This window comes from Thermobia domestica, chromosome 8, assembly GCF_964235325.1.
Source record: "Thermobia domestica chromosome 8, izTheDome1.hap1.1, whole genome shotgun sequence".
NCBI classification, from domain to species: Eukaryota; Metazoa; Arthropoda; class Insecta; order Zygentoma; family Lepismatidae; genus Thermobia; species Thermobia domestica.
Window position 1 is genome coordinate 6,569,143 of NC_137461.1, and position 12,602 is coordinate 6,581,744.

Genomic DNA, 12,602 nt, shown 5'->3' on the forward strand with positions numbered 1-12,602 from the left:
AGACCGATCTCGATCAAATTTTCAAAGATGAGGTGCCTGGGATGTTTTTTATCATTTCAGTCTGATGGTAGAATTTAGGAGAAGGGGAGGAGAGATACATAAAAATACAAATAATTTTTGAACCACCTGACCGATTTCGATCGAATTTTCAGCATAGATGAGGTTCGGGCCTGGGATGGTTTTTATTATTTCACTTTTACGGTGCAGCTTAGGAGACGGGAGGGGCAAATATTTAAAAATGATCGGAAATGACCGATACTAGTGTCGAATTCATAGTTTTTGGGGTCGCTGGGATGAACAGTGAAACTTCCGGTACCGTTTAAATCCAAATTCAGCCCCGCAACTTGGAGGAAGGGGAGATGTATAAAAATGATCGAAAATGACTGATCGATTTGTCGATTACATTGTTTCGGGGTCGTTGATACGAACACTGACACTTCTGATGCTATTTAAATCCAAATTCAGCCCCCATTGCCCTTTACATCTAATATGAAACGTATTCACCCAGTGAGTAGAACTGGCGATCTGCTAGTAATTGATAGTATTGGCTTTAGAAATAAAGTTTTATGTAGTTACAAATTAAACAAGTTTGTATAGATCTGACAATACTGTCATTGTTTCAGATAGAATGATCACGAAACTCTGAATAACGCAATTTCTTAAACAAAATGGTTTTTATAGTTATCTATTTTATACAAGAAAAGTTCTATGCTGGAGAATTGTTTATGAATTAACTTGACAAGTCATCTCGTAGCTTACTTTTCTTTCTTTCTTTTTTTCCCGCTCCTTAGAGTCCCTTCTTAGTCTAGTTGCTAGCGTGTGTTTTTGGTGCACAGAGTCCCGGGATCGATTCCACTATAAATTGTAAGTCCATGTCTCATACAGCCTCGGTGCTGAAGGAGGAACTAAACTTCATTCAATTAACTAATCTTTTTCTTTACTTCCTGCTTTCAATTGATCCATATCTTCCCATTGAATAATATTACTAGCAGAATACCCGTTCTTCGCACGGGGAGAATACATTTCATTTTGGACATAAAAGAGTGAATCTGAATTTAAATGACATTTGAATTGTCACTGTTATATCAGTGACCCCGAAAACTATAGTTTCGACACTAATATCGGTCATTTTCGATCATTTGTAAACATCTCCCCTCTTCTTAGTTGCACCGTCAAAGTGAAATGATGATAACCATACCAGGCTCAGGAACGTACGCAGCAGTGGGTCCTGGGGGTCCGGAACCCCCGAAATTTCGACTTTTGTGTAAATTTAGCCTAATTTTAGGGGCAATTTTAGAAATTTTAATATAAAATACGCTCCTATTGAGTTTGGACCCCCGCCCCGAAATAAATTCCTGCGTACGCTACTGACCAGGCTCGAATCTTATCTATGTGGCAAATTTGATGGAGATCGGTTTATGGTTTAAGAGTTATTTTTATATCTTCTTCCTCCTCCTCCCTACGTTGTACCGTCAAAATGAAATGATACCGTCACTCCCAGGCCCGAACCTCATTTATGTTGAAAATCTGATCGAGTTCGGTCCGGTAGTTCAAGAGTTATTAAGTCACAAACATAGTCATTTTCATTTTATATATAGAGAGAGATCAAAGATGGGTTCTGTATAGTATATACACAGAAAGGATGTGCGATAATGTTTTCCTGAACATAAAAATTAACTTTCCCATATCATACACGGTAAAGAATCAGATCTGATCCAATGCTATTTCATATGGAAAAAGAAAAAAAAACTTCAGAAAAAAGTTTAGTTATTTTTGCCGTTTTCAAAGATACAAATAATAGTTTTCTATAAAGCATGCGTTGTACACCGTACCAATATTCTAACATTTTCCCGACACACCATTTGTAAACGGCTGACCTGAGGCCATATTTTTGGTTAAGTTTGACTTCTTATTTCATGTCTCTTAACTCTTTCACTCTGTGGAAAATTTTCCGAACCAGCGAATGTCGACCACAATTAATGTTTTAAATATTTTTGTCCGTATTTTTTTGGCTTGTCGAGAGTAATCGTCAAAGGTATTCCGTGCGATATATATATATAGAGGTGAGGTGAGGTGATTTTGAGTTTAACGTCCCGTTCAGCATCGAGGCTATATGAGACGTGGACCTCTGATTAACGTGGAATCCGAACCACATCAGCTCCCGCCAGGAATCGAACCCGGGTCTCCCACGCCAGATATATATATATATATATATATATATATATATATATATATATATATATATATATATATATATATATATATAGAAAGAAAGAGAGAGAGAGAGAGAGAGAGAGAGAGAGAGAGAGAGATACATTGCGTTCTATTGTTTATCCAAGCAATAGAACACAAAAAATCGAACGGAACATCTTTGGCATACTCTCGACATACTCAAGATACGGACAAAACAATTTTGAAATGTCGACTACAGTTGACATTCGTAGGTTGGGGAAATTTTCTTTCCGTCGACGAAAGTCGACTTACGAACTACGGGTTAAATAGTTTTCACGTATTGTACCTTTGTGTGATTTCTAAATCTTTTTATCTTGCCTGAACATGTGCGGAGAATATTATTCAAAATGAGCAAATTAATGTTGCGAGATAGTATATTGTAATATCCTATACGTGGTCTATATTTACGTATAAACAATACGTGTTTCTAATTTGTAAACAAACCTACGTGCTTTCTTAGTACAACAACCACAAGAAGCAGACGACAGGCATCATCATCATCAAGTTATGTGACAGAAAAGAAACACTAGCGCCACCGCTATCCACAAGAAGATATAAAACAAGCTGTAAGGTCTCCATCGACATCAGTTTCGGCTGGTCATTCTTGCTCTCTTAGCTTCCCTTATGAGAGTTCTAACCTAACTCAAGCCTCTTAGCTTGCTTGAAACTCTGATTTCTCCTTCCACTACTTGCCTGAAGCTCTGTGGGAACTCACCACCTCTCTCAGCTTGCCTAGAACTCTGAGAGTTCCTAACCGCAACCACTTAGCTTTCCTGGAGCTCTGAGTTCCCCTGTCTACTTTAATTGACTCAAGCTCTATTGGAACTCAACCGCTCTCTTAGCTTGCTTGGAGCTTTAAGAAATCCTAACTACAACAATCTAGCCTGCTTAGAGCTCTGTAGTATCTCAATCTCTCTTTGTTTGCCTGGAGCACTGAGAATTTCTAAACAACTGCTACTTAGCTTGCTTGGAGCTCTGTGGTATTCTTTCTTTGGCTGCCTGGGCTTTGGACACCTACGTATTGGACTTTGTATTGGTGTACGGATCACACTTATAATAACTTTGTGTGTTATTAGGTTTGAGGCATAATTCTGTAGTGTTTTAAATATAGGTTTGTTAAGTTTGTTTGTTTAGTATTTTATTTATGAAATTCAGTTAAATTCAGTAAAATGCAGTTAAAAACTTGACCAAGTCAAACAAGCAGCTATTCAACAATGTAATCTCCGTCATTGTCAAATTACTTCCTTCCAACGTTGGGGTGCAGACGTTTCTGGATCATCCGTCTCTAGAAATCTGTTGGTTTTGAGTTTAGGAAGTCTTCAATCCAAGTTTGGAGACCAGTTTCAGCTTCGAAGTAGTGTGCTTGAATGTGATTGGAAATGGAACGATGGTTCCTTCGTCACATGTCATCACACTAGGCAATTCTCTGGTTGTCTGGCGTGGATTTTCGCGGATCAAACTGTTTAAACGTTCGTCATCAAAATCGGATTGTCTTCCTATGCGTCTTGAACCATGCAAATCAAACTGATTCGCTTTAAAACGAGAAAACAATTTCCTTGCTGTGCTCTCACCGACGGCATTAGTTCCGCACACTTCATAGATGTTCCTAGCCGCATTTCCTACGCTTGAACCTCGGTTAAACTCGTACAGCACAATATGTCTTAAGTGTTATTTTTTCCTCGACCTGACACTCAATCTTCAACAGCAACAGTCGTTTGTAATAATCTCACTGAGAACTCGTATTCTAGAAGACAACACTCTGAAGTAAACAGTGACAATGTAAAAACGGTAAACAAATGAACAGCAATGTAGTGTTGCCAGGTCAAATCAGAACGCTACGAAATTATACCTCAAAACAATATATTTGTATATAACAGGGAGTTTATAATAAAAAGGTGGTAGAAGAAAACTGAATTCGATGCGCTACATTGCTCTAGCGTATCAAGGTAATTTTACAGTATGTTGCTAAATACTAAGGTTAACATTTTATGTTGGCTTATTTTAATTACACCATGCATCATACTCTATATTTCTTCACAAATCTAATGGCAATCTAATATTCCATACCATTTTGTTTCTTACCTTGACCCAATCAATGTTATCTAACCAATTGTCTCTGATAACCTTTCCATCTTTGTTCCAATGATAATTCCCTTCCGTATCAAAATGCCCTTCTTCGAGTTCTTCCCTCATGTTAAACGGTGTGATTCGGATATCCCCATCGTAGTCTGCAGTGGCTTCTTCTTGACCTGGAAACATTAGTAGAAAGTATAATTACTCAATTCTGCTAGTATCATCATCATCATCAAAGCTATTCTCACACCACTAGCAGGCCACTTACTGCATTCGTCCTGACGCAGTAATTGTATAATCCCTTCCTCTTTATCTTTTCACCGTACCTTCTATTATATTTCTCAAAGTACAGTCTGTTTTCACACGTTTCAATTTTCTTCGTAATTACGAGGGTATTTTTCAAAGTTTCTAGTCTGACACTGGGAAGAAATAATGTATCAGTTTGAACTATGTATCTTCGTCAATTCATGGAGGTAATCCTTTGAGTCATACTGCATGGCAATGCTCCAGTCCACATGGCTGTTTTTGCTAAAGGTGCAGTGAAAGACTGCGACTGGAGTGAAAGACTTGACTGCAGTGAAAAACTGTAACTGTAGTGAAAGACTGTGACTGCTGTGAACGACTGTGAATGCAGTGAAAGACTGTGACTGAAGTAAAAAAATGTGATTGCTGTGACCGCAACGAAAAATTATGACTGCAGTGAAAGACTGTGACTAGTAAAATACTGTGACTCTAGTGAAAGATTGTGACGGTACTGAAAGACTGACTGCAATGAAAGAGTGTGACTGCGGTGAAAGACTGTGACTGTAGTAAAAGACTGTAACTGTACTGAAAGACTGTGACTGCAATGAAAGACTGTGACTGCAGTGAAAGATTGTGACTGCAGTGAAAGACTGTGACCGCACTGAAAGACTGTGGCTGCCGTGAACGACTGTGACCGCAGTGAAATACTGTGTGTGTAGTGAAAGACTGTGACTGAGAAACAACACTCACCCTACAGCCCAGATCAACACTGCAGCTTTTCTCATACAGTATGTGAGCAAGCTAGTGATTCAAATGACTGCCTCCAACGAACTGGCGAAGCTAGATTGTAACTATATGCTATGAACGGCTTATTACCAGTACCACAATATTTCAACGTTAGGCTGGATATTTTTGGAAATGCATTCGTACACCCAGTGTTAATGCTAATAGTTGCTACACGATACATGAACAACTGAAACACAAAAAAATCTTGCCTTGTATCCTGGAAATAAATATTCTATCAACCAATTTTGATGTTTTCTGACACCTTTATCAATGTCTTCTATTCGCTGCTAAACTGGAAACATATGGGTTGATTTCTGTCTTTCCGTGGAACCTCTTTGAGAGAAAAAGTAAACGAAATCCCCAATTTGACGAACTTGGCTTGGCATATCAATGTTAAAAGGATTTTCAGTTTGTGAAGGTTGATAATATTTTATTCACGTTTGTAAAGAGTTGGTGCAATTTTTTTGCCTGTTTAAGAGGAACTGAAGAGTTTAAACTCATAAAAATCTGTAGAGTATGAATCTGGTATAGATTTGCCTATTTCAGCTTGAATCAATGTCTGAAAAAGAAAAAGATCATTGATAAAGGTGTCAGAGAACACGAAACCGTTTAGTACAATTTTTAATTCATCGGGTACAATATAAAATCTTTTATATTTGAGTTAAATCCAATATCGTTCTTTCTTCTATTGTTTTCTAAATTACTCATTGGTCTTACATTCAGCGCAGCTAACTTTCTAAACTTCAATCAAAGGACAATTACTTATAAAACCCCGCACGTCAATCCAAGTAGTCATTACGTTCAAAAAATCATTTCAACTGGTCCAATCGTTTACAAAATTAAAATATAGAAATTTTCCTCCTAGGTAAGTTTTAGTTTTGTGTGTATCTAAAAAGTGCTTAGAAGAAAGAGTACAAAAATTCAACATACCTTCAATGTCGTCAGCTGCTAAAATATCATAATGTTTCTCGTTTACGTCATCTTCTTCATCCGAATCTAAAGAATTCTTCTTTGGTCCGGAGGCACCTGTTGTTGGTTCATTCCAATCTGCTTCTAATTCGTCTTCCAGTTTACGTTTTGACATTTTCCTTTGGTATCTAAAAATAATTTATGGTAATTTTATTAAATAATAATAATAAATTCAGTTTTGCCATCTGTGACAAATAATTTTTTCGACACAAACCACGAAAAGATACGTCAAGGTATGCATTTTCATACATTATTTTCTATTATAACAAGAATTTTAGGAATGATAAAAATTGGATTCAAAGATTGTGATCCTGCCCAATAATTTGTTTTTGGAACAGGAGCCACAAAATTTTTGAACGCTCCCTAAATCGAGATTTCGTATTTTCTACAGAATAAGTACATCATACTGAGTTAGGTGATAGTTTGGGTTTGGCTACACTATAAGTAGTTCTCCAGAGATAAGGCTTACACAAAAATTTTTGATTGAAATATATTGGATTTTTTGATCCAAAAACAAGTTTATTTACCTGAGTGGTGCATCGTGACATTTAAGAATGACTGTGATATTTCGTCAACCATGTTTCACTCTAGGGATTACTCCCTAAACTGCTACTTGTTCTGGATTTATTGCTTGTTATGTTATTCTGGTGTGCAGAAAAAAGATATCCTCACCACTTAAAATCAAAATTAACAGCACTACTTAAATAATTGTCAATACTAACAGGAACAAAGTCAACAAAACATCGCAGCTTCTTTCCAATGTCACAACACACCAATCAGCTAAACACACTTTGGCTTCTAATCATTCAAAGTACTACTTGGAAGAAAAATTAACTGAAAAACATTACTGAGTAATTTGAAATATTACAGAATATTCCATACGTCTGATCAGTTTGACATACAATCATAGTCAACGTCTTGCGAATAAAACCAGAAAAATAAACACACTGCTGAACAAGACTGCACTTATTTAATATAAAAACACATTTACACGTGACGTTTCGATCTTCTAGCCAACCTCGTCAGAAGTACACTCACATGTAAATGTGTTTTTATATTAAATAAGTGCAGTCTTGTTCAGCAGTGTGTTTATTTTGCCTGATCAGTAATATGATTTTTAACATGAATGTATACTTAGCCCAACCTATTTCATTTGTTTATTAGCCGGATACAGGTTACGACATTGCGTCACAACTTATGTTAAAAAAAAAGAAAGAAAGAAAGAAAGAAAAAAACCCGAGATGCTACCAAACTATCCGAGAATTCTTTTCCGGGCAAACCAGTACTAGTACGACATTCCGCCATTAGATGTCTAGAGGTACATGTATGAACTACTGCACAACGAAGTTGCGTCATCTTTGGCGCATACAGCTGTGAGTTGTTGTTGTGCGTGTCAGGACGTGTTTCAGTGCTTCTGCGATTTTTTAAATGGCTGACGGACTAAGGAGCAAGGAATCTGAACCAAGTTCTGTGTCAAGTTAAGACAATGCCGGAACCCACCGCATGCTGAACGAAGTATTTGGTGAGTATGTACTAAGTGAAGCAAGAACATTTGAGTCATTCAAGCGTTTCAAAGAAGGCCGCGAATCTGTGGAAGATAAACATTCTGGTCGACCGTCAACATGCACAACACTGAAAATGATTATGAAAGTGCGTGATGTGATTTGTGAAGACAGAAGACAGACAATTCACGATGTTGTAACAGACTTCGTCTGTCGTATGGTACATGTCAACGAATTCTATCTAATGAACTGAACATGAAACGAATTTCAGCAATGCGAGATTACTTCAAAAATGAAATGAAATCTTTTGAGTTTACGTCCCACGGTTATGCCGGTTAGGCTAAAGGAGACGGTGATGATGAGTGATGAATGAAATGGTGGAATGAAGAAAATGGGAGGAAACGGGAGAACCCCGAGAAAACCCACGCACACGGTGTTTGTCCATCACAAAGTTCACTTGGCGGGGGCTGGGATCGAACCCGGGACCCCAAGCACCAGAGGTGAACGCTCTATCACTGAGCCACCGCGGCCCAAGAGATTACTTCAAAACGTTAGATTCCCTCGATAGACTAATTACAACTTTGTTTCCCCATATTAACTTGTACGGAACCTTACATTGGCAGGTGTCAAATTGAGCTAGATTCTATATTCGTATTTTGCTCAATCTCTCTGTGATTCATCGCATGATCGTCTCCGCGTCACCTCATTCATGAAAGGTTAGACCATAGAAATTATCTAACTCGTATTTTCATTTCCTGTTTTCTCTGGGGCCACATTTCATACTGGATCGGTACTTGACGTCTCCACCATGAAATGTTGTGTTTGGCAGAGTCTAAATAACAAAGCCCGGGATTTAAACCCTTCACCTTTTATTACAAAAGTCTTATAAACAGCTTACAAAGTTTCTTTGTACATCTAAAAGATGTTTCCACAGTTAAATATGACCTTGGCGCACAGAAGCGGTCTCGGAAAAGGTTCAATTTGCCTTTGAGTAGTGTGGATGACTCCTTTCGCTCAGTGCAGCCTTAGAAGTAGGTGATTCGAGGATATCTCCTTTTATGATCATAGCGGCCTCAAAAGATGGATATTAAAGAAGCTCTCCGTAGCCCATAACAGCCCCAGAAGAAAAGTGTTCAAAGGTTATTGATCAGCTGTCAACTGATACGTTTGTCCTCTTGAGGTCCTCTTTTACAGATAACTTCTTGAAGGGGAGGTCGGCCGTCTTCATATTTCTTTCGAATTCTCTTCGTGTTTTCCTGGTAGTCTCGTTCCGTCGTCTGCTCTTGTTTATGTTTGAACACAATAACATGTGTTCATAGTAAGAACATACAGTTACTGTGCGTGAGGGTATGGAACCTTACAATATGCACTGAAACTCAGCTTATCATTACATGGTAAAATCAAACGTCTGCATAAATTTCTTCCTAAGGGTATATAAAGTCGTATCTCAAAGAAAAGATAAGGAAGAACAACTTGAACGAACATAGAATCTTTGCTTAAATAATATTTACAATAGGACAACGTTAGATAAATAAATGGGTTAGTAATGAAAAGCTTTACCTATATACGAAAAGTAACTCAGCAATAAGATTAGAGCAAAAAAATGAAGCTAAAGAAAAATGTATTTTGTTCTCTTTATGGCTTAGTTTATCTTAATTACCCTCCTAATTTTGTGCTCGAATCTGGATACAGAGTCACATTTACATTTCCTAAAAACTTATAAGACTATGTAAATGAAATAGTAAATTCCGGTGATCGTTTTGATTGACATGTAATATATTCTTCACTGTCCAACAAATAAACTGCATGCTATTTAGATTACACAATTTAGTTTAACAAACGTACCAAAACAGTTCCTTCTGAATCTGAAGTCAGCATTAAGGATTCAACATATCTAAACATGAAAAAAGCGACTGGTTGCAGCGAGGCAACAATATGCACAGGTAGTATAAAAAAAAAAAAAAAAAAAAAAACGGATCTACGAGGAGAGACTGAAATCAAAGAATTGTGTTCCGTAGTGAAAGGCAGTTTACATTTCAATATAGTCTCGTTTTATGCACTTTATCCAACAATTTTATGCGCTCCAAGAAATAAAATTTGTGAAATTCTGCAAAACTGGCGTTTTTGTATCAGGTATGACTTCACCAGATGCAAATATTTTCCCGCCAAGCCAGGACTTCAACTCGAAAAGTCAAATCTGGAGAATATGATGGATAAGGTACTAGTTCGTAGTGTAATTCAATAGTTTTGACTTTCGTAGTTGAAGTGTACGCCAGGCCATTGTCTCTATGAAAGAGAATCTTTTCCTTCTCTAAATAAGGCTATCAGTTTTTGGTGAAATCAATCTAATGAGGAGACAAAGTACTAAGCCATAATAGCTTTACTCTTTTCTAGATAGTCGATGGAAACGAATTCACGCTAAGTTCCATGTCGTTGTCAGCCGCTGGAACAATTCTTGCCTTTTCTGAAACACGTTCTTCTGCTGAAATGCACTGCTTAGACTCTTCTTTGCTTTCTGGTTGATGTATCTAAGATTCCAAGTTTTCACTGCATTCAAGTTTCATCAACGGTGAAATAACGCCTCAAGAACTCCTGAGTTGAGCTTTCTCATGTCCAGACACTCTCTTGAAATGTTCATGTGTGTTAACCCGCTTTTGGTCAACACGAACCATGGCACCCAACATGCCGACAGTTTCCTCACACTTCAATATTCATGAAGAATATTAAAAACGTGTCCGACTAAAATGCTTACAACCTTAGTTACCTCGCGTATCTTCACTCAACGATCATTTTAGACAATGTCATGACTTTTATGAACAATCTCCTCTGATATGATCTCAGGAGTGGACTCAATGAACATTCAGCATCACTCGTGCTTAGTCAGCACTCCTATGGCAAAACATGCTGCGATCTGCCATATGATCGCAGAAAATTTGCCGCGCCTGTGCAGAAAAATTGCCAGAGGAAAAAAAAAAGGCAACAGAAAAGTGTAAAAAGATGCCTCCGATGTCTTAAATGCACGTAACACTCATATAAATATAGTTTGAACTGTTTTTTACGTCGTGTAAAGCGTATTTTTTAACAATCACAAGTGTTTCTTCTGCAGAAAATTTTGACTTACAAAAGCTCATTGCACAAAGACAAAGAAAGTTCTGCCATTGGGGTCAGCACATGAAATTGAGTTATAGTTTTTCCATTTCAAATACGTACTAGCCACACACTTGAAGTAATAAGTTCAGGCTTTCATTTCTTGTATAACATGGCGTTACGTATAAATGACAAGAAAATAAAGTAACATACATGGAAATAATTGGTCTTTTAATAAAATCCTAATACACTTTTTTATCATTATACAATATAAGTAAATTTTCTACTCTATATTAACAATTTAAACTAATACCAAAGAATTACGAGAATTAATACTTGCATACACATGAAAAATAATACAGTGAAACCTCTAAATAACGGACACTAATGGGACATGAATTTTTGTCCGCTATTGAGAGGTGTCCGTTACAGAGAGGTTACAGAAATTTAATTTTTCACAATGGTAATTGTATGCAGTAATATACAGTAACTGCATTATGTATGAGCGTAGATACGTAAAATTCAATATGAAAATATTCTATTTAGTACGCATTTGAATTACTGGGAGGGATGAAGGAGAAATTCATTTCTTAAATAATATTATTACTGGGGAATGTGTTAATATATTCGTTCTTTGGATGAAAAGGCAAGTTATTGGAAGTGCATATGTTTATTGACCCAGTCCCGATCACAAAGAATATCCTCTTAGTGAAAGTGAAAAGGAAGCCGGGAAAACCCCAAACCCAGACTTGTTCCAGTGTCACAAGTAAAAGAAAAATTTTACTTTTCCAAAAAAGTAAGAGAGGAAACATTGCTCGTTGAAAATGTTATTGTAAAACGAACATTATTTTGTTATTTAAGAAATTGTCGGAAAAGATGCAAGGCTCAGATGAAAAAGGGATAAATTTGTTAGGGAAGGGAAGATCTTTCGCGTAGAATTCTTGGCCATACGACTGACCTGCATGAGTGTTATTACTTATTGAAGGTTTTCTAGGATTTCCATCAGAAAGCAGTTTATTGCGGGCATAAACAAAGAAGAATTTCAAGTTCACCTTGAAGCTGTTCTGTTTGATGGTTCACCAGGTCTAGACTCATGATAGATATACTTGTGGGGAAAAGGCTTTCCTGTCTACTGTAATATATTGCGGAACCGAGAATAATTCCTGTCCCTTATGAAGAGGTTATTGAAAGTTTGGGGGATAAAAGGACTGTCCGTGTCCGTATCTGAGAGTGTCCGTTAAAGGGAGGGTTTTGTTCCATAAGAGAACATATAAATTTGCCGGGACAAAAAACTGTGTCCGTATTATAGAGGTGTCCGTTATTGAGAGGTGTCCGTTAAGGGAGGTTTCACTGTAATATGTTTAATCCTTTTAGGATTTCCACTTTTTGAGGTGAATTTTAGACTTTCAGTCAAACAGCTCCTGCTCCCTTAGTATTTATCGTAGGATCATGATTCATACCTCGTTTTGTTCAGAATACAGCATCCTTTCCAACGGTACCACTCGCTTATCCGTGTTATACATCAAAAACGGGAAAACCGGATTTTTTTTTTTTCTGAAAAATCACCCTCTCGGGTCCGTGCCGAGGTTCACGAAGCAAACTTAATAATAATAATAATAATATAATCATCATCATCATTATCATCAAAATAAAAAGTGTGCACAATCCGTATGCAAAATTTCAATCTGATATCTTGAAAACTAAGGGCGT

At 37.1% G+C, this 12,602-nt stretch overlaps 1 protein-coding gene across 2 annotated transcripts in view; it reads right to left on the reverse strand.

The window, feature by feature from the left end:
* holn1 (CD2 antigen cytoplasmic tail-binding protein 2 homolog holn1) overlaps positions 1 to 12,602 on the reverse strand; it is a 34,444-nt gene that overhangs the window by 14,856 nt on the left and 6,986 nt on the right. For both annotated transcript variants that reach the window (XM_081768037.1, XM_081768038.1), the window contains exons 2-3: positions 6,265 to 6,431; positions 4,315 to 4,481 (exon numbers count right to left, since the gene is read on the reverse strand). In XM_081768037.1, the coding sequence (XP_081624163.1) occupies positions 4,315 to 4,481; positions 6,265 to 6,418 (321 nt within the window). In that variant the 5' untranslated portion in view covers positions 6,419 to 6,431. The remainder of the gene's footprint in view (positions 1 to 4,314; positions 4,482 to 6,264; positions 6,432 to 12,602) is intronic.